The 21,816-nt window shown below is 27.6% G+C and overlaps 2 protein-coding genes across 3 annotated transcripts; one reads left to right on the top strand and one right to left on the bottom strand.

Annotated features, from left to right (window-relative positions):
- Positions 1 to 1,563: 1,563 nt before the first annotated feature.
- Positions 1,564 to 12,935, bottom strand: LOC111029375 (protein flightless-1). The gene is made up of 21 exons (XM_022308349.1): positions 12,435 to 12,935; positions 11,179 to 11,289; positions 9,108 to 9,358; positions 8,269 to 8,430; positions 7,195 to 7,415; positions 6,551 to 6,767; positions 6,225 to 6,466; positions 6,062 to 6,150; positions 5,720 to 5,790; positions 5,391 to 5,640; positions 5,138 to 5,323; positions 4,890 to 5,065; positions 4,688 to 4,826; positions 4,316 to 4,488; positions 3,996 to 4,245; positions 3,598 to 3,926; positions 3,300 to 3,539; positions 3,111 to 3,237; positions 2,862 to 3,044; positions 2,345 to 2,458; positions 1,564 to 1,862 (listed from the first exon to the last, which is right to left on the bottom strand). The coding sequence occupies exons 1-21, from the start codon at positions 12,495 to 12,497 to the stop codon at positions 1,728 to 1,730; spliced, it is 3,729 nt and encodes a 1,242-aa protein (XP_022164041.1). The 5' UTR covers positions 12,498 to 12,935; the 3' UTR covers positions 1,564 to 1,727.
- A 679-nt stretch (positions 12,936 to 13,614) lies between these two features.
- On the top strand, positions 13,615 to 20,201 carry LOC111029376 (sphingosine-1-phosphate lyase). 2 transcript variants are annotated; one of them, XM_022308350.1, is made up of 11 exons: positions 13,615 to 14,144; positions 14,502 to 14,673; positions 15,405 to 15,620; positions 15,684 to 15,892; positions 15,971 to 16,207; positions 17,098 to 17,307; positions 17,394 to 17,529; positions 17,622 to 17,724; positions 18,516 to 18,662; positions 19,906 to 20,026; positions 20,091 to 20,201. In XM_022308350.1, the coding sequence occupies exons 2-11, from the start codon at positions 14,526 to 14,528 to the stop codon at positions 20,187 to 20,189; spliced, it is 1,626 nt and encodes a 541-aa protein (XP_022164042.1). In that variant the 5' UTR covers positions 13,615 to 14,144; positions 14,502 to 14,525; the 3' UTR covers positions 20,190 to 20,201. The 2 variants fall into 2 exon arrangements, with proteins under 2 accessions (XP_022164042.1, XP_022164043.1); XM_022308351.1 differs by lacking the exon at positions 13,615 to 14,144 and adding an exon at positions 14,328 to 14,430.
- Positions 20,202 to 21,816: the final 1,615 nt, after the last annotated feature.

The following is a 21,816-nucleotide window of genomic DNA, read 5'->3' as shown; positions in this document are numbered from 1 at the left end:
TGTAGTAAAAATAATAATAAATATCATGTATAATTTCAGCTTGAAAATTATATTTGTGCTTATGGACTACTCAACTGCTGTATCGATTTTGATGATGTTTATACTTGATAATTATTATACTCATGTGAAGTAACATAGGCTACTTTTCGCCCCGGATTTTAATCCCTTGATGTTGGCTAACACTTAAACTTCATTTCGGGTCACAAAAATCAAATTTTTTTTTTTTATGGAAACTTGATATAAATGTTAGGCGGTGGAGATTTATTTGTAAAAAAATTTCTAGGGTCAGCAAATTTGTGGCACCCCATTCTATTAAAATGGGGGTCTGCTATTTTGAGGTTTTTCCATTAAAAAGTTGTGAAAGTCTCCATTCCCAAAAAAACGTCCACTATTGGATGTTTCATTGAATTCCTTCAAAACTTCCTCATAAGTTGTTCCTACATAAGTTTAAAATATTGAAAAAAGTAGTAAAAATATTTGTCATTTTTATCAAAATAAAATTGTAACAATGCTTAAACCATACAGCACACACCGTGAAGACTGCTACTGGAATTTCTTAAATAAAAATATTTTTATGGTTATATGGTGACAGGATGAATGTGAGCCTCGTGACAAAATTATGTTTTGTGCAGTAAGTTGACCGATCTCAAAATTGTGATAAACAGTGATGGTATCTCAAACATTTTTACTCCTAAGATAATACTCACTATTGAGTCTATGTGGAAAACCACTAAATTTAATTATGGTATATGGCAATGGAACATCATTATTGGATTGACAGCTCCAAGACTAGTGGTTGTGTAGTCTTTACATTTGATCAAATTAATATTTATATATTTTTAAATTCTATAATGTAATTTTTACTAATGCTAATTTATAATTTATTGGTGCTTTATACCAGGAAGTAGTGACACTGATCACCTAATTGATCTATGGCAGATGTCATAATAGATGTGTTAGATGGGAGGGTCCCTGTCATTGTAAAATCTTAAATCATTACATTCATAGAGGATGACACATTATCTCAGTCAGTCATTTTTCAAACATTATAATTTACTATTGAATTCAAATTTGACACACCCATTACAATGACTTTAGTGGTGAGGTAGACTCAAAACCTAACATACAGCAAAATTACTACCACAGAACCTAAAAAAAATATTTTAATAAAATAAATACCTTATAAAACTTTAAATGAAAAACATATAAGGATTATTCAAATAATTAAATACAAAAAAAAGGCATAAAATACATGGAGAATATAAAACAGTGGATTATGGTAGTAATAAAACTACCAGTCGGAAAAGTTATTTTTGGCGGAATGAAACTTACAAACCATCAAAATGTTAGAAAAAAAAAGGAAAACTAAATAAACGATTATATTTTTTTAAATTTTTTGACTGTTTTTGTATTCATTTGTGTAAACCGTGGATGTCCAGATTAACCATTTATATCTCTCCACAGTATAACAAATAAACAACCATTAGTCTAACTTCAAACAATATTGAGGAGAGATGAAATTGAATAGGCCTTGATTTTTGAAAAATAATTTGAATATCGCAATATTGGACTAATAAATGTATGTAATTCATTTCAGTTTACATATAAATATAATATTAATTTACTATATATCTATCAATATTTATAAAGGAGGGAGGAAGTGTCTGAAGGACATAAAAAATTATTTTATAATCTATAAATGTTAAATTAAAGTAGCGATAAAGTAACTATTCTGGTGTTTTTTTATGTGAGCTCCAGCCATGGAAACATTTGGTAAATTTACGTGATTCCTTGTTTTTCAATGCCAACATTAATTTACGCGGTTTTTCTGGTTGATTCACTCTTAAATGTTGTATATAAACCTGTAAAAATAATATCTATAAATGATTAACTTAAACTTCACAGTTATATAATATGTATATAAAAACAGTTATCTTGTTTTATTAGATCAGATATTCAAAGCATATGTTGGAAAATATGTAATTTAATGAAATTAAAATTATATTATTAGTAGGGTAGGTGATTAACCTTGTTAAGTGATTTAACAACAATATTTAAAAAAAAACAGTGATCAGGTATGAAGTATTTTCAAACCAGTATTTAATTCAGTATCAATGATTACTCAACAGTTACTAGTAAATAGTTATTAATCATTCATTAGTAAATTTATAAGCTTGATTATATAATACATATGATCAAATAACAAGGTATGATGGCAATTGAATAATAGGCTTACCCCTTACCCCGCTATCCATCAGTATCACTAATATTAACATCCTTAATCTTATGTTCAAATGATTTTTCTATATTTCAATTGAATTAATATTTGTATAAAATATATTACCTGGGCAGATTTATAAGCTAATTTTATTTCCACTTCACTGCTTCTAGCACCAAGCCATAAAAATACCTGCTCCCCATTGTCGAGCACCATTATATCATCATCAGCTAAATCATCCTAAAATTAATCATTTCTATACATTTTATTCAACAGTACAAATAACAAAAAAATCAAAATAGAAAAAGTAAATAATGGTTTGAAATCCTAAAAATATTCTAGTTATATACTTTTTTAGTGACTTTAACAAGGGGAGCCAAACTATAGCTGGAGTCATAGACTCACACAAACTCAAAGACTTAATATTTTTAATAATATAGTAATGGATATTATTCCTTCTCCTGCTCTCCATAATATACTTCATCATTTGTGGCTCACAACTCTTATTGCTGGCCACCCCTAGACTATAAGAATTAAATTGAAGGGAAACAGTAAAATTTGTAGATGAAAACAAATTTTTCCTTCATACATTAAAAAAATTTGTTTTAGGATTGTTCAATCATATAAAAAAGTTAACACTTACCTGACAAAAATCTGAACATTTTTCTGATATGGTAAAATATCCTTTTTCATTAGAACACCTAAATAATCTTGTATATTTCATATATTCAGCATCTTGCTCATAAGGTTTTTCACCACCTAATGCTACCCAGAAAAAGTTATTAGGTTCTTCTCCTTCATTTATTACTTGTAAACTAGTCCATGCCTAATAGTAAAGAAAATTTAATATTAATTTTAATAATTATTAATTATTGATTTTTATAATACTTGCATCATTAAACATATCATCAGCAATTTCTTCAGCTAATTTTACATCTTCTGGGTCACTTTTGGATCCAACCCATAAATATACAATTCCATTAGAATCTTCTTGATCAAATTTAACTTTTAAAATATAACTATAAATGTACAGTAAAAAAATCAGTTGAGATAATACAATGATAAATTTAAATTAAATTACCAAAATGCTGAATTTAAATTTCTTGCATCCGGTTTGATTTCAATAAGTCTCGAATATAGTGCACTACCATTAGACCTTAAATGATAAAGTTGAACTGGTGGTGGTTTCACTTTTCTTTTACCAGAATGTATGACAAATTTTCTTTTAAAATGGGACAAAAATTTTATATTTTCTTGTTGCTGATGAGTACGAATTACTTCTAGTTTTTCACCGAGCATTGCTTTAAATTGTTTCTCTAAACTAAAATAAAAAAATTTTAATTAATAGAAAAGTTTAAAAAAAAAAAATAATAAATTACCTAAAAGTAAAAGTCAGCCAACCCATATTTGACGCATCTCTTCCTTGCCAGAAATATACAACACATTGGAAATCTTCAGGCTGACCATCTGATACATCTTCATTTCCTTCTTCATCATCAACAGGTACCCAATAATGACACACGAATACATAACAATCTTTGCTATAAAATTGTCCTAGTTCATCTTCAGGTAATCTCACAAATTTTTTCCCCTCCAAGACAAAAGACTCCATATGGTCTAAATCATCATTCCAGTCTTGCATTAGCTGCAATGCTTCGTTAAACAACATTGGTGGTTGACGTGGAGTAAATAATGCTGCTAAATCATGCTTTTACAAATAACATACAACATTGTTATAATGATATTAAAAATACAAAAGGTTTTTAGCAATGATTACTTTAGTTTCTTGTTTCATAGCCCATTTAGTAAGGTCTGCACCAGTTTTTTGAACCGATTCTGCAGTTCGAGTAAAATCTACTGCAATAATTTCTTCCCACCCAACAAATCTTATTTTAAAGATTTGATGTTCATTTCCTTCTTGTATCCGCATTGTTAATGCATAATCTGGACGTTCAATCATAGCAAATAATTCTTGAGAGAGCTTGACAGCAGCTGCTCTAACCAGCCGTGTTGACTTTTTTCCAAACCTTCAGTTAAATGTAACAAATAGCATTAATTTTTGTCTCTAAATATTTTTAATCAATTCAATCATGTTACCAAACGTATAAGTCAGTAGATGAGTCAAGAATATATACATTTTTAGAATTTAAAAGTGAATGGTCTAAAGTATTATGTAATATTTCAACTTGAGGCAGTTCTAAGTAGCCCATACCCAATTTAACTTGATATAAACGAGGACACGGTGGTTCAAAATTTTCATCCACATTAGCCTAATACATAAATTAAAATAAAATATTATAATAAATATAATAATACATTTTTACTTAAAAATAAAATCATTTAATACCAAAAGATTTGAAGACAACTTAATGATAGTAAAAATACTATAATTCTACAATTTTAGCCAAATGACTAATGTGTACATATTAAAACTGGAAAATGTTATTTTATAAAACCTATACTACTTGCTTGAATATCAATAGAAGAATCAAATGTATCATCCATTCCTAATAGATCCCGAAATTCTTTACTTTCTTCGCCAAATTCTTCAATGAATATTTCTGCACTATTCTTTCTTTCGTTTTTGTTAATTTTTTCAGCCAATAATCTTTAAAAATGAATACTTATACTTAGGATGTAACTTAATAATTTACTATTTATTCCAATTTACCTTGCTTTTGATTTAAGTGTGTTCTTTGCTTTAGTACCTTGCCATAGAAAAATTGATAAACCAGCATCCAAAATAAATACATATCCTATGTCCAAAGACGTATAACATAATTTGACTGGTTCTAAATGAACAGAAGTACCATGAGCATGTACTCTAAACATGCGTGTAAAATAAGTCTACAAATAAATATAAAGAAACACATTTATTATACATTTAAGTTACTAATTAATTATAATAAGACAGCATACAATATCTTCAACCGTATAAAATCCACTAGCAGTACGACCTCCATCAATATAAACCAACGGTGAATCAAATAATGATAAAAACTCTTCAGATTCCTCGCCTAATTCTTCACGTATAGTTCTACATTCAGCTCCCAAAAAGTTTCTTAAATTGACAGCATGTATAGCAGCACATGCTCGTTTATCTAGCTGTATGTAACAATTTCAAAAATTAATCTTATATTATAACTTATTTAAATATTAAAATTTTACTAACAGAAGCATTATCTCCAATCCAGAAAAAAATTTTCCAACATAAACTATCTGATGTAACATTAATAGTTGTGTGGAGAACAATATAACAGTCTCCTCTGTAAAGTTTTCCATGAGCTACTTCATCAACCAAGTTTGGCAAAAAATTTTCTATTTCCCAAACACTAAGACCAGGAAGTCTACCAGTTCCTTCTTCAAACAGATCACCGTAATCAACTGCAGGCTTTTCTAATCCTTCATCCCATCTTTTAGGTCTGAAATAATTTTTTAGGAACAAAAATAACACAGAATATAATTTATTCAAAATAATAAAATATCAATATTTTTAATTACTTTAATGACTCTGCTTTTATACATTCATCAAAAGTTTCATTGTTTTTATCATTTGCTATGTCTTGCATACCCTATAAAGTACAAACTATAAATCATGCTTCACACTAAAAACGTGAAATTGTAAACATCAATCAAAAAATTAATTTTTTTGAACTTCTAAGAAATCATCATTAAATATAGTGACTTTCAATTTTCTAATTTACAAAATTAATGTTATTATCCAAAACAATTGATAATTTATCAATGACTATTATTATCTAAGAATTTATATTAAATAAAATATATATTCAAGTCATCTAATAATTTTAAAATCTCATTTAACAAAAAACTATATTTAAATACTTTGAGAATTTTTGCTTGTTTTTCTTCTTCATGATCCCTTTTACTTCTTCTTAACCTTAATTTACGAGCAATTGGATCACGGCTAGAAGCTATACAGGAAAAATCTTATGTTATTTGATAAATTAAATATTAAACGTTAATTATGCCAGTTTGAAAAATATACCTTGAGATGGCTGTATAGAATTTGGAACTACAGCTCCAGCAAGTCTCAGTTGGTTTTGTAGAGAGAAGTCAATATTATAAAATTGCAATCCATCAGTTGCCATGCTAGTAGGTTTTGGTGGCATTATTAAGTTAGGATTATTACTTAAATCAAGTACTTCTATATCTTTTAATAAATGAATCGTATCAGGTAACGTAATTAATTTATTAGAGCCAAGCAACAGTTTTTTTAAGCTACCACATCTACAACAAAAATGTAAAATGATTATCTAATATAATAGAATATAGTTATATTATTCTTTTCTAGAAAAAACCATAATTACTTACCTACATAACCCTTCTGGAATCATTTCTAATACATTCCCACAAGCAGAAAAGACTTCCAATGCAGATAATTTACCGATTCCAGAAGGAATACCATCAAAATCAAGTTTATTGTAGTTTACATATAACCGTTTGAGTGATGATAGCTTACAAAGTGAAGCTGGTAAAGATGTCAATTCATTGTCAGAAAGTTGAAGAACTTCAAGTTCCTGCCAAACCTCTAAAAAAAAAAATTCTTCAGAAAAAAAACAATAATAAAAATAACTATTTGGTATTTGATTTTTACAAATAAATTTTAATAAGATATAACAAATAGCTCAAATAATGTTTGTTTTTATAAAAATGTGTCATTTCATCATCATTACCATGGAATTAGAAAAGTTAAGTTTAAACTGAATTGTTAAAATATGCTTATGCACAACACAATTTTAATACCTTTATTTTTAAACTCTAATAATAATGATCAAAAGCATGTAGGCTAATGAACTTGAAAAAATTTGTTACAATACGTTCTAATATAAATTAATAATGATACACATATATGCCTTAGCAACGCAATTAATTAAAAACTTTTAATCATTTTCCACATATAGTTTAATTAATAACTACAATTGAATACAGACTGTTTATTAATAAGAACAACATACCTAATGCCAATGAAAGCTCTACGATAAGATTTGATGACAGGTTTAATCTTTTTAAATTAGTCAAGGTGTAAAGTGCATCTGGTACTTTTGGTAGTTGATTACAGCTCAAGTCCAAGTCTGTTAGAGATGTCAACGATTCAAGGCTCGGAGGCATATTAGTTAAATTCCGATGAGTATTGCGCATATGTAGCGTTGTTAAATTTTTCATAGATGGTAATTGTCTAGAAGATACATTTTAAATATATGATAAATATGAATTATTTTCTTCGAAATTTGCAGTAGCTCCAATAAATGCACTATTAACAACATAATATAACAACAATAATTATCAAAATAAATTAATGAAATCTTTAAATAATTATTATAATATAGATTGTAATCAAATAATATTTTACTCTTGAAAATTATGTTGTCAACAGAATTATTTTAAACCCATATTTAAAATTGTTCCAGAAGATTTTGTATAATATTTTTATTTTAATATTTAATAATGTTGTTTCTTCTCACCAGACATTTTGATTTGCTTATTATAAACAAAAAAAATATTTTTGGAAAACAATTAAACTCACACATTAACAGGACGTGATACCTGCATGTGTTGTCTCTGTCTTACAAGTGCGTAACATAACAAATTGTACGCTCAGCAGAACACGTGTAGCTCCGTTAGTTTAAAAATTAGTACGAATTGACCTCTTATAAAATCTAAAGGTCAGATTCTTATCGAGGCAACCTCATAGGTTTTTTATTATATTTTAATTTTAACACGAGTTATGAGTATTTTAAAATTGTAAATTTTTTATACATCTTAAAATACTTATAACTCGCGTTAAAATAAAAAAAATAATAAAAAGCCTATGAGGTTGCTTAGATAATAATCTGACCTTTGGATTTTATAAGAGGTCAATTCACTTTAACTTTTAAATTAACGGAGCTACACGTGTTCTGCTGAGTGTACAATTTGCTATGTTACGCATTTGTAAGACGGAGACAACACATGCAGGTATCACGTCCTCTTAACATTCTGTGAAAAAGTTTTGAGATTTGCAATAAGTCATTTATGACAAATATATTTACCTTAACTGAAAGTGGTCTAATGGATTATTATTTAACATTAATGTTTGCAAATTTGTTAATCTTCTCATTTGTGGAGGAAGTGTTTGTAGTTCATTATTGCTTAAATCTAATGACAATAAATCTGTCAAATGAACAAATAATTGATTAGGAATGGAACTTATCCTAAAAAAAAAAAAAACAATTGATATTATTTTTTAATTATATTAACAAAAAATCAACACGTTTTTCCATTTTATGTTGAAACGGCAACCCATAAATAGCAAAATTAAAAGGATAGACGAAGAATGTCTACACTAAAGTTTATTTTAATACAGTTACACATTCCTCACAGTATTTTTCAGTCCTTGACTTAACTCTACACCCTCTCACGAGTCTCAACCATAAATTCTATGAATTTATAGAGTAAATACATGCTATTAAAATAATTAAATATTAACGTAATTATAAATGCATTGTTTTCAGTAAACTTTAATCAACCTGTAGTAATACCAATAATAAGATAAATTACTTGAAAATATGCCTTTCAGTCCTAAAAGTAAGATAAACTGGAGTGTGTCCAAGTGCATTATGCCATTTTTTGATATAAAGTAGGACATAAAAAAAATCAGGACCAGATTATGTAGTATGAACAACTAACTAAGGCTTTGTAACCATTATTTAATGGATAAGATACATAAAAACTATAGGGCATTCAATATGCTTTAAATCTTACTGTTTTTGACTCCCCAAAATAACACCTTACACCTACTAAATAGGAACTGCAAAAATATTTCACACAGAGCCTCGATAATCAACAAACCAGCCATAGGTACATATTATTTAAAATAAATAGTTATTACCTATTATGAGATAGATTCAGCACTAGTAGACTTGAAGATGATTCTAAACCATCTGGTATTCTAGTTAATCGGTTGTGACTTAGATCCAATGTTGTCAATTCAGTTGTAGTTTGATTGTTGCAAAAGAGTTCTTGAGGTATACCAGAGCTCTTAATGCAATTGTGACGAGCAATTAATGATCGCAATGAACATAATTCTGGAAGTTCCCCATACAAGCTTTCAACATTATTATGTGCAATTGATAAATGCTCCTATAATTAACATAAATGAATTACTAAATATTAAGATTTTTAACTGAAGAAATAAAGTAAAAGTAAAATTATTCTATACCAATGTACCGTGTTAAGCAAAAACAGGAAACATTCAATATCTCAGCATAGAGCTGTGTTTAATTTTACTAATTTTAGCCAAAATTATTTGTTCTACATGATACTAAGTAACACTCATATTTAATATTATTAATTTTAATTTTTAGCAATGAATATATTGATTTAACAATAAAGTGTTTTTATTTTTATTTTTTGTGTTTATGTACATTGTACACAATAAGTAGTCAAAATAATGCTTCGGTTTTCCACTTCAGTGACTTTTTTGGTAGAAAAGTGAATATAGTTGGTATATTTGAGAGGTTAAAATTGAAAATTACCAATACTTAGACGTTGGAAAAAAAACGGACATTTTTATGCAAAATCAATTTTTAACAAAATTGTTTTTGGTGTTGCTCTAAGGAAATAGATATATCAAATGTTTACTGAATGTTTTTTATATTTTGTTTATATTAGCAAATTTCTATGCACCATAACTTTTTAAAAGTATTTTGATTCCTTTTGAACTATTTATAAGCTAAGAAAATATTGATTTTATTAAAATTATTGTCAATAAAAATTGTGTGCTCAGTTAAAAATGTATCAGCATTTGAAGTTAACATTTTCATAAAGTTTTTAGTATCACAAACATTTGTAAATTATTTTTTAGTGAAAAATTGAATATAAGGATTTGTCATAAGTAATTGTGAGTGGAAATTGAAAAAAAAAATGTAGAGCATAAATCCTCAATATTTTTTTAAGAGGGTCTAAGGATAGGTATATCTTGTTATTTAATTTGTCAGGTCTTCTTGTTAATGTAACTCTGAAAATGTAATATGGATGTAATATTGTAACATGAACTCTAATATGAACAATTAAAAAAAGTTTAATATAATTAATGAGTACATAAAGGTATACATAATGTTAACACAAAATAATAATAATATAGTGTATGATAGATTTAAATTATCTAAATAAAGTTGGTACCATTTATAAGACGCTAGCCATAACAACATAAAAAATATTTTTACGGTTCCTTGACCGTCGTCTTAGATGATACTGTCTGTATTATAAATTACTAAAATGATGAAATTGCCAATTTGTTTAGGGCAAAATATAATAATATATATATATTAAATTATCTATTTATATTTTTACTAGAAATTATGTTTTACAGATATTTTGTTACTTTACCGGACACCCTTTTTTAGGACCTCGGGTTTGGCGACTGGAACCACTATATACTTATACTACTCATATTATACAGAAATATATTTGACATAAAATATTTGTGATTTGGATCATTTACAACTAATAATATAATTTAATTATGAAGCATTTATCAATATTTAAAAATGTATTATATTATCATAATATATATATATGGGAATTTGCATATCACTAGACTGTCAGGCTAACAAATTTAGATTGCACCATCGTTCTTAACTCGTAATACATAAGTTTCTAAAAAAATAACACATATTTGTAATAGGCTAGTAAGCTAAAATGATGCGCCAATGTGTAAAAATTGTAAAATAAAGAATTTCATTAGGCCATAACTTCAAAATAAAGTCCGACTGCCAGATTCTGACTTCACCATTGTTTTGAATTATAGTTTACTACATAAGTCAAAAAATAATTGCAAAAAAAGGGTGTCCAGTAAAGTAATGAAGTTCCGTTTTACACAATAGTTGTTATTGCGCTGTAGTATTTTCCATATGCCAAAGTACAATGTAAAAAAAAATAAATATAATAGAAGTACATACTAATTTTCCAAGTTTTCCAATTTCTTCTGGGATTTCATGTAACTTTACCCTATTTAAGTTCAGCCATTGAACACTTGACATTGACATAACAGCAGAAGGAAATTTTGATGTCTAAAAAAGAGTTCATTTTTAATCACAGTAATAAAACTAGTACAATTACATACCAATTAACTTTTTTAAAAGTAAAATTTTATGGAAAACTATTGTGCCTGAAAATTAACCACTTACGCAACAATGAAAATAGTTGAAAACCCATATATAAGCACTAGGACATTTATGTATCCTAATTTTCACAAATTGATATATCGAGTGGAATGTGTTATCAAATGTAGATGGATAATGTGTGAACATTTACAAAATAAAAAAAAAATTAATTTTACTAGGGTCAATATTCAGTATGGAAGAGAAATAACTATGTATCTATATGCTACTGGTAGCATAAAAACAGTTTTTTCTTGTTTTCTCGGAATCACCTTTATTGATTTACGTCAGGTGGTTCAGTTATTATTGATTTAAATCAATTTTAAAATCCATTTTTTTTTTGTTTTTAAAACTTAAATAACAAATTATGTATTCTTACTAGATATTCTTGAAATTTTTTTCTTTAAATTCCCTTCAGATAGATTTAGAAAGATGTTTAAATGAAGTTCTTTACTTTTATTTATTTTTTGCTACACAACTATACATTTAAATGTATCAAATATAATTGTATCATAGAACTCAATAATTATCACATTACTTTAACCATCATTTAAAGTGTCTATTTGAATTGTTTAAATTCAATACTTTAATTGTCGAACTGCATTAGTTTTTACTAAGAGTTCATAATATATAAAATAAAATGATTATTACTTATCAAGCTATTAAAATCAAGATTTTTAATTGAAAAATTTTGCAAGTGTAGATTTGTTTCTTAATTTAATGTGATTGCACTGTGCAGTTAACAATTGTAAATATCATAAGGATGCCTACACAAGTGAATACAGTACAACCTCTCTAAGACGGTTTGCTTGGGACCATTCATACATTGGAGTTCCTAACTCCACAGGGTTCACATTTATTTTATATTTGAATGGGACCAAAGAAATTGTGTGTAACCGGGGTTTCCATCTTACCAACTTTTTACTGAATATTATTTCCCATTTTAATAGTACCATAATGAAACCTAGCTTCAAGTATGTCTAATGATTGATGTAAGTATCTTTATAAATGAATGATAATACTTAAAAATGCAAAAAACAATAGAATATACTTACTTTAAAATCATTGTTACTGAAATCTATGCCTCTTACAAAAGGCAATACACCAGTATTGGCCATATTGGGATTGTGTTATGTTGCTGGTGAGTCGTACAAACCCGTATTAAACGTTTTACATTAATTTATTTCACATAATTATCATATTTATTTCAAATAAAAAAAAAAAGTTAGCCAATAGATTAGTCACCAATCAACAGACTAAAATGTTGAACAAACTGTAATAATACAGTACTTAGATTAAATTTGTTGTGGTGTGAATAATAATAAAATAATAAAATAGTTTAACTATGGATTCCATCATCGTTTTAGTATTTTGAGCGAATTACATTTTATAAAATATTTATAACAAATTGTAGTATTGAAAACACTACTTACTACACAGTACACTTAACTACTCAAAACTCATCATTATTTATTAATATAGAACATTGTCATTACTCATTACTCAACAGCGTTAAACATCTATTATTATTTATTTATTTTTTATTATTAGTATGTCCCGATTTTTACCTGTTATCATCATAGACCTATATTTTTACGTCTATGGTTATCATGAACTGATTGCAAGTGTTGACAATTCATAAATTGGCAATGTGAGAATGAGAGGATACATGATATGGCTACACTGGCGCATTACCTTTTCAAGGTCATATTTTTCTCGTAGGATCAAAACGCCATTGTAGACTATTGAAAATAAACTACAATACTATATAGTATATACTAATTATACTGTAGTCACTGCAGCACTCTGCCTTGTCAGTAATCAGTATGTATTGCCGTGGTGGGGTCTCTATAGGCACAGAACAATAAGCTATATAGGTAGAGGTTGCGGTGGTGTGTTGAGCAGGTGCACCACACGGGTCGCCGACGGTCCTTGTATATTTATATATCCAACCATATAAAGTAGTAAAAGTAAAGTACTACAAACTACTTTAACTATAACACATTAACTGTTAATACTATGACCGTAACACAGTACAGCTTGTCGTTCGTGGGCGCCGAAGACTGACCCTAGACAGCACACAGATCTTAATATTATATAGCCTATGCCCAGAAATAGGTGTTCTGTTAGCAAAAGATAATTATTATAATGTAACGTATACTTGTGTGTTTTGTACAGTAGGTATATACGTTTACACACAGTGAAGAGACTATGACTGTATGAGTCATCTCAGTCCTCAGATCACCTCGACCGACTCACCGTTAAGTGCCGTGTTCACGGCACAACCCGACACACACGCTACACAACTGCGGCGGCTTACAGGCTATTTCCTGCCGCTTTCCCCCTGATTCTTCTTCCCTCTTCGATTTTTGTAACGCGACCCAATACCCATACACATGGATCATTGCGCGTACATGACGATTTACCGTTCATACACGTAAAAGCTAAAATTGCGAAATTAAAGTTTATGACACATAACTTGTGGATTCATGATATGTATGTCGTATGTAAATGTATTTTTACAATCGTCGCGGAAATGCCATAAATTACCTATTGCGATTGCGCCGAGTATGAATTTGAATGTTCAGTGATTACATTAGACAACGAATTAGTAAAATAATAATTAAAAAAACATCGCGCATTGTCAATAGTCTATATCGTAATATATTATGGTTCAATGATGATGATCCGTTTTACTCTCGTCTCTCGTACAAAATAATTAACAAATAGATAAATATCGTCATCAAATATATACCGAAACCGAAGTGAGTATTTTTAGTTTCATAAATTTAAATGTACATATTTAATAAAATAATTACTATTTACCCGTGACTTTTTATAAAACTAATAATATTATTCTAATCACGATTGCATGTTTAAAAAACAAATACTACACAGTATTTAATTACTATAAATACCTCGTCATTTTATTTTATCATTTATTAAGTAGTTTTATAATATAAGATTACTAGTTTAGTACAAAGTAGATACAGTTTGTAGATATATGTACTTATGCAGTATTGATGACTAAATTAATCAAAGTATTGAATTGTAAAGGAATTACATAAAAAATAATTAATCTCTTAGTGTTTATACTAATTTATTGTTTTAAATTTGTTTAGATCATTCCAACAACTGAGTTAAACATGGATTTGGTTAAAAATGGCATTTTATTAAGCAAAAATTCAGTTAATAATTTATTTGGACAATGTGAACCTTGGCAAGTTGCTTCTATCACAGCGTCCAGTGTATTAACGTCTATTTGGATATGGAATTTTTTATTTCAAGATGAAAGCAAGTTTTTATTGTAAATTAGACAGTCAAAAAACAAATTTTACTAAAACTTTTAAAGATAATATGGAATATGCAGAAAATGTATAGCTGCAATAATTGTACACAGAAAATTCCCCTCATTTTACTAGCTTCAACTTTAAAGCTCTAAGCCAAAAAATGTTTCAATACTCATAAATATGTATAAATTAAATTTAAAATTTATGCCTTGGAGCCTTAGAAAATATCAATAATTTTACAGAAAGTTTCGAAATACCATGTACCTACTGCCTTGCATCAATACATTTATATTACTGAATTTTTGTTTTTGGGAGAATATTTTTTTTTTGTTACAGAAGATCAGATTTTTATGCCAATTCATCTAGAATTATTTTATTTTGGATTGTTGACATTTTGTAATATTTAAATTCTAAAGTTACATTTTTTTTACATATTTGATTAAAAATTACTATAAATAGCATATTTCTATGTAATTGCATAAAAGTTGCATTTTTTTATAAATAGTTGATTTGTTTAAAAAATTTTGGATCAAATTTGAAAATATAAGATAACATTTTGTTCATTTACTTCATGTTGGTACTCATTCCAAAATGAATATTAAATTTTCTGTTATTAATTTTGCATTTAGATATTTAAACAGTAGGTATAGTTTGTACCCATTTATAAGCAAAATTATTATAATACATTTATTTACTCATTAAATAATCATTATAAATTTCCGGCTATATTTTTAGGTTTGTATAACAGATTAAAAAAATTCACATTTACTCAAATTAAAAAAATACCAAAGTTCAAAAAACAAGTTGAAGAGGAAACTAAAAAAATTTCAGACTTATTTGAAAATGAAGTAATTGAAAATACTAAGAGTGAAAAATATGTTGTTGAACTCCCGCCACAAGGAATATCTCGAGATGAATTAATTAAAACTGTAAATAGGTATTTAAATCTTGGTAAGATGTAGTTTTTTTTACTAAATTAACATATATTATTTCCAAAATATATCTTTTTTTTAGGTAAATACAATTGGAAAGAAGGATTTATTTCTGGTGCTATATATTATTATGACGAAGAATTAATTAAATTGCTCACTGAAGTATATGGACTTGCTTCATATACAAATCCTTTACATTCGGATATTTTTCCAGGAATTTGTAAAATGGAAGCGGAAGTTGTACGTCTAGTTGTAAATCTATTTCACGGTGATTCAAATTGTTGTGGAACAGTATGTTATTACAAAAATAAAAATAAAAAAAGGTACCTAGATGATATATATAACTATAATTCACATTTTGTATTTAAGATGACAAGTGGTGGAACAGAGTCAATTGTAATGGCATGTAAAGCTTACAGAGATTTTGGAAGAAATGAATGTGGTATTAAAAAAGGTGAAATAATAGTTCCACGGTCAGCACACCCTGCTTTTGACAAAGCTGCTGCTTACTTTGGTATTAAAATTATACACATCAGTTTACATCCTGATACTTATACAGTAAATTTAAAAAAAATGGAAAATGCAATAACTAAGAATACATTACTGGTAAGCTCATTATGTTTTGTTACATATTTTCAAAATTAAATTAAAAATATCATGTGCTGACATAAATTAAAAAAATTGTTAATGGCTGATTTCTTAATTTAACTAACTTATAAGTAATTGCAGTAAGAGTAGAATTCAAAGTTTTGATTTATAATACATTTAGACAAATGACTGGATTAGAGAATAGTATAGCCTGATTGAAATAAGAAGCAGCCTGGGCAGTAGTCTGGCAATAACTATCTGTCTCCTATTAATATCTATATGTTAGCCGTGTTGTAAAGCCATGACCCTGTACAGACGTTTGTCTCCTGGGTTGATTTTTAAAATTAATACAGGAAAGAAAAATTAAGGGTGGCCTAGTCATGTTTGAATGATTGAGCAGAACCTGCTTACATTTTAGAAGGCAATAGTTGTACCCAGATAATTATTCTAATTTCAAACCTTTGTTCATTATGAAAATATTTGAAATATTATGTGATGTCATCAAATTATACTTATATTCAAAGTTAAAACCATATATTATTACATTTTACTTTCTATAACGTATTTACATTGATATTATACTCATAACTCATGAATTTAATAGAGTTCGCTATGATATTGATATATAGTTGAAAATAAAAAAATAGAGATATATTTTACTGTAGTCTAATGTAAAAAATATGTTCATAATTTTTATTTTATATTTAAATGTATAATTTATTAAAATTTCTCAATAAATTATAAGATTTGTTTCTCATTTAAAATTTTTATGAAAAAATCTAATTGATATACTATGTTCAAAATCAAAATAATGACAGACCACCTTAATATGACTGACAAATGTACAATTATTTTTAATAAATATATTATTATTATTATTTATACATAACTATATATTATACTTACAGCTTGTTGGATCATTTCCTAATTTCCCATATGGAACATCAGACGATATTGAAGCAATATCAGCTTTAGGTCTTAAATATAATATTCCAGTCCACGTTGATTGTTGTTTAGGTGGTTTCATAGCAGCATTTATGCCCCAAGCTGGTTTTCAATTACCTCCATTTGATTTTATTTTGCCTGGCGTAACAAGTATATCTGCTGATACACATAAGGTATTTTTTTAAAGTTATAGTTATCCATCACAATAATGTAATGAATAAATTTTTTTTTAATTTCATCACTCTAAATCACACATTAGTATGGATATGCACCTAAAGGTTCATCAGTTATATTGTACTCAGATAAAAAATACAGACATAACCAGTATTATGTATGTACAGAATGGCCAGGTGGTCATTATGGTTCACCAACTGTTAGCGGATCAAGGTCTGGAGGTAATTATAAAAATTTATCTACATTTTAAAAAATGTTTGAATAATGTGAATAACTTTATTTCTAAATTTATTCTAATAATGGAATTTATTAGGTATAATTGCTGCATGCTGGGCCACATTAATGTATTTTGGTATGAATGGCTATATTACTTCAACAAAGGAAGTTATGGATACTAAAATATTTATTGAAGAACAGTAAGTTAGAAATTTATCATGTAACTCAATTACATTGTTCAATATTTGTGCCAATTCTATGGAAAATAGCATTTTAGAATCATTAAATATGTGATACTTTTTTTAGTGGAAATGGAATGTTTTCATCTTAGTGACTAGTGTACCTATTACTTAATGATTTTAGACCATAACTGGATTACTTCCATATCATATTGTCTTCTACAATGACTATATTTGCACAAAAATTCTATTCACTTTCATAGTTTCATTCCTCTAATACTTTCTTATTTCTTTTTGTGTTTAGAATGAAAAAATTAAACATATATATCAAGTTATAAAATATTTTTAGTGTTGAGTTTAAAACTTGTAAATGTGTTGATTTTACTTTTTTAAATTTATATTTTGAGTACCTGCCTTTAAACGTTTAAAGACTTAATGATCAGCCACCTAGGTCATACTTGTTCACATTAAAAATGATTATGTTATTATAATTTAGAACAAAAGTTGCCAACCTTTTACGATCAACTGGTCAATCTCTAGATTAATATTAGTTAATTGTATTAAAAATTAATTATGCCTGCAATATTGGTTAATCCAATGCGTCATTATAAGCACACTTTTATTCTTTGTATATGAAGTAAAATATTTATTATTAAAGAAAACATACAGTTTTCTGACATATTATGTAATAATATACCTAAAAATTAGTGATCAATCACCAAATACTTTAAAAATTTAAGTATGTAGCTAATTTGTTAAATTTATCCAATATATAAGTAGCTAAAACTATTAAACTATTTTTTTATTTATAGATTACGTAGTATGAAAGGTATTTTTATTTTTGGAAAGCCTACTACGTCTGTGATAGCAATAGGTTCTGATGATTTTAATATTTACCGATTATCTGATGCATTGAACTCAAGAGGATGGAATTTAAACACTTTACAATTTCCAATTGGGTAAGGCTAATCAATCACAATAAATCATGTTATTTTGAATATTTATCAGCTAAAAGAATAATATGGATAATATATGAGGTCTGTTTAAAAAGTACCCGGACAAATATTAGTACGGCTAATCTAGACACAATAAAGTTTTTAAATTATATATAGATTTATTCCCCATGTGTTAAAGAATATTTTAAACAAAACCTAAGTCGCTATATTTGATCTCAGTTTAAATTAACACATGTTTAAATCGACTCAGCTTATTTTGCTTAGCGTTTTCGATATGTCCGAACAATAGGAAAATTGTTTGACGATTTGTTAAGACCTTAAAAATCGTTCTATCGATCCTAATTTTATAAAAACATTATAGCAGGTGATGAGACATGGGTTTATGGGTACGATCTTGGTCATCTCAGTGAAAAACAAAAATTTTCTCTCGGCCAAAAAAAGCTTGCCAAGTGTGGTCAAATTTCAAGACAATGGTGATTGTTTTTTTGATATTGAAATAATTGTTCATTATGTATTTTACCCCATGGACAAACAGTAAATCAGGTATTCTACAAAGACGTATTAATACGTTTGGGAGAAAAAATTCTTAAAAAAACGCCCAGAAAAATGGCGAACAAGAACATGGTTTCTTCACCACGGCAATGCGCCAGCCCATTCAGCGCTATCGATAAGTGCATTTTTGGCTGAAAATACCTGTTGTACCGCACCCTCCTTATTATCCTAATCTGGACCCGTGTGATTTTTTTCTTTTCACAAAACTAAAATTTGCACTCAAAGAACAACAATTTCATGATGTATAAGAAATTAAAGCAAATACAACAGCAGAACTCAAAGTCTTAACTTCAGAGCAGTTTCAAGGACTTTAAAAAATTGGCAAGAATACCAGGACCATTGCATTTTGTTCGGAGGAGAGTATTTTGAAGGAGATATTTTTAAATAAAGTGTAACTTAACTTTTGTATTTATTAAAAATAAAATCCCGGTACTTTTTGAAGAGACCTCTTTTAGTGTGATAAACTGTTTAGGTTTATACTAAATTTCTTGGCCGGATTACATTGTATTGGATTTAGATTTTTTGACAAAGTTTATAGTAACATAAATAAATATTTGTTGGAACAATTAAAACTTTTTTAGAGCCTCTAGCTTGTCACAAAATTTGCAATTCAATCCAATGTTATCCTATCAAAAATTTGATGTTACAAGAAAAAATTATTGTATTGTATAATAATCTACTTGCTCATTTATAGGATTCATATTTGCATTACACATTTACATACAAAACCTGGCGTAGCTTCATTATTTATTGAAGATTTAAGACTAGAATTAATTGAAATATTAAAAACTCCTAATGTTGAACTTACTGGAAAAGTAAATAATAAGTTATTTAATCAAATAAGAGTTTTTTTTAATATTGAGTATCGTGATTTTATAGATGGCTATGTACGGAATGTCTGCCACATTGCCAGATAGAACAATTGTTGGTGACATCACAAGATACTTTATAGATGCTATGTATTATACTCCAAAATAATACATTTTATATGTTGGTATAAGTATAGTAAATTATTTTTGTGACTACAAATTATTTACCATAATTAGAATTTAAATATTCCTGACTTGTAAAATACCAATTTATTAACATTTATATTTTTGGCATTAAAACTAATTTACTAAAAATTCATAAAATTATACATAGTTGCTGATGCATGGTATCTAATGTGCAGTTTCCAATTTCTTTTTATGTGTTGGCTTTTTTATGATATTTCAATTTATCTGCAATCATGAATGTAAGTATATTAATTATAATATTTTTTTAAATGGTCTTATATCTCAGAATATTTGATACATTATTAAGACTCCAACATACAATTAATACAGATAATGTTCTTAGCTATAAATTTGATAGTTGGTCAATTCACTCTATAGAGCTATAACAATACAACTACATAAGATTGGTTGTGCTGAATGAAAATTTGCCATGTTGCACATTGGTTAGAGAGAGAAATGAATACTGAGCATAAATTGGAAATGTCATGGTACTTATATAATATAAAAATACCCCTTAAATGTTTTAAGAACCCATGAATAATATTTTTTAATTACTACAAAATAAATAAAACCCTTAATCTTTGCTAAAATATCTAATTTAGTCCAAATTTTTCGTTCCAATATGAATTACTTCCGCGTCACCTAAATCAAGTAAAAACCATGTAATATGTCCAAAATAGCTTAAAAAAATTAGCCAACATTTCAAGTAGTTACCTATTTTTTTGTTTTTAGTTAGCTTAAAAAAAAAACGATATCGCTTTAGCGGAAAACTGGTTTCAGATTTCCGAATTTCCTAATTTTAGATTCTGAGCGGAGCGATGAATGTATTGATTTTACAATGATGTGTGTTTTTATATTTATTTATTTTTTGTGTCTGTCATCACGGTTTCTTGCAGTAAAAGTGCTTCGATTTTTTCCATACCAACTTTTCTGGTAGAAAAGTAAATCTAGTTGGTGCATTCGGGAGGTCTAACTTTAAAATTCTCCATAGTTTTCAAAAGCAACAGAAAAAACAAACAAAAATGACTGTAGATACATGAAATGTTGAACTATTTATAGGCATATTGAATTTTCGATTATTATTTGTTTTTATAAACTCAAGTCGCTAAAATAATTTTCGATCTGTCAAAAAACTTGCAAATGTAATACAAGGTTCCTTGTAAGTTTTTGTTGATGGAAATTCAAAAAAAAAAATGAGCTTTAGATAGTTATAAATTCAACTTACCGGCTACCATATTAATAATAATAGTACCTGATAATATAAAATATCCTTGACTGATATACTGTCTCCGCCATAGACTAAGATGAGTCTTACTCTATAGTCTCCACTCTCCGCTCATAATCGTTTTTCGTAGGTATACAATGATATATCGATGAATTCAAATTTGAAACTGGAGAAGTTAACAATATCATCCAGTACAGCGACCACCTAGACACCTAATGTACAGCATCCACTTACCCGCTTTTTTTCAGCGGACTTTCTACCCGCATCACTTTTTCCAGGATTCACTGTGTCATACATTTCATACGTTGGCTAAGTCTTTATCGAATTTGAGTATAGCATCTGCGTTTAAAAAAATGTTGCTTTATTCAATTAAGAGGACGTGATA

This window comes from Myzus persicae, unplaced genomic scaffold (assembly GCF_001856785.1).
Source record: "Myzus persicae strain clone G006 unplaced genomic scaffold, MPER_G0061.0, whole genome shotgun sequence".
Lineage (NCBI taxonomy): Eukaryota > Metazoa > Arthropoda > Insecta > Hemiptera > Aphididae > Myzus > Myzus persicae.
This window is presented reverse-complemented; position numbering and strand designations above follow the sequence as displayed.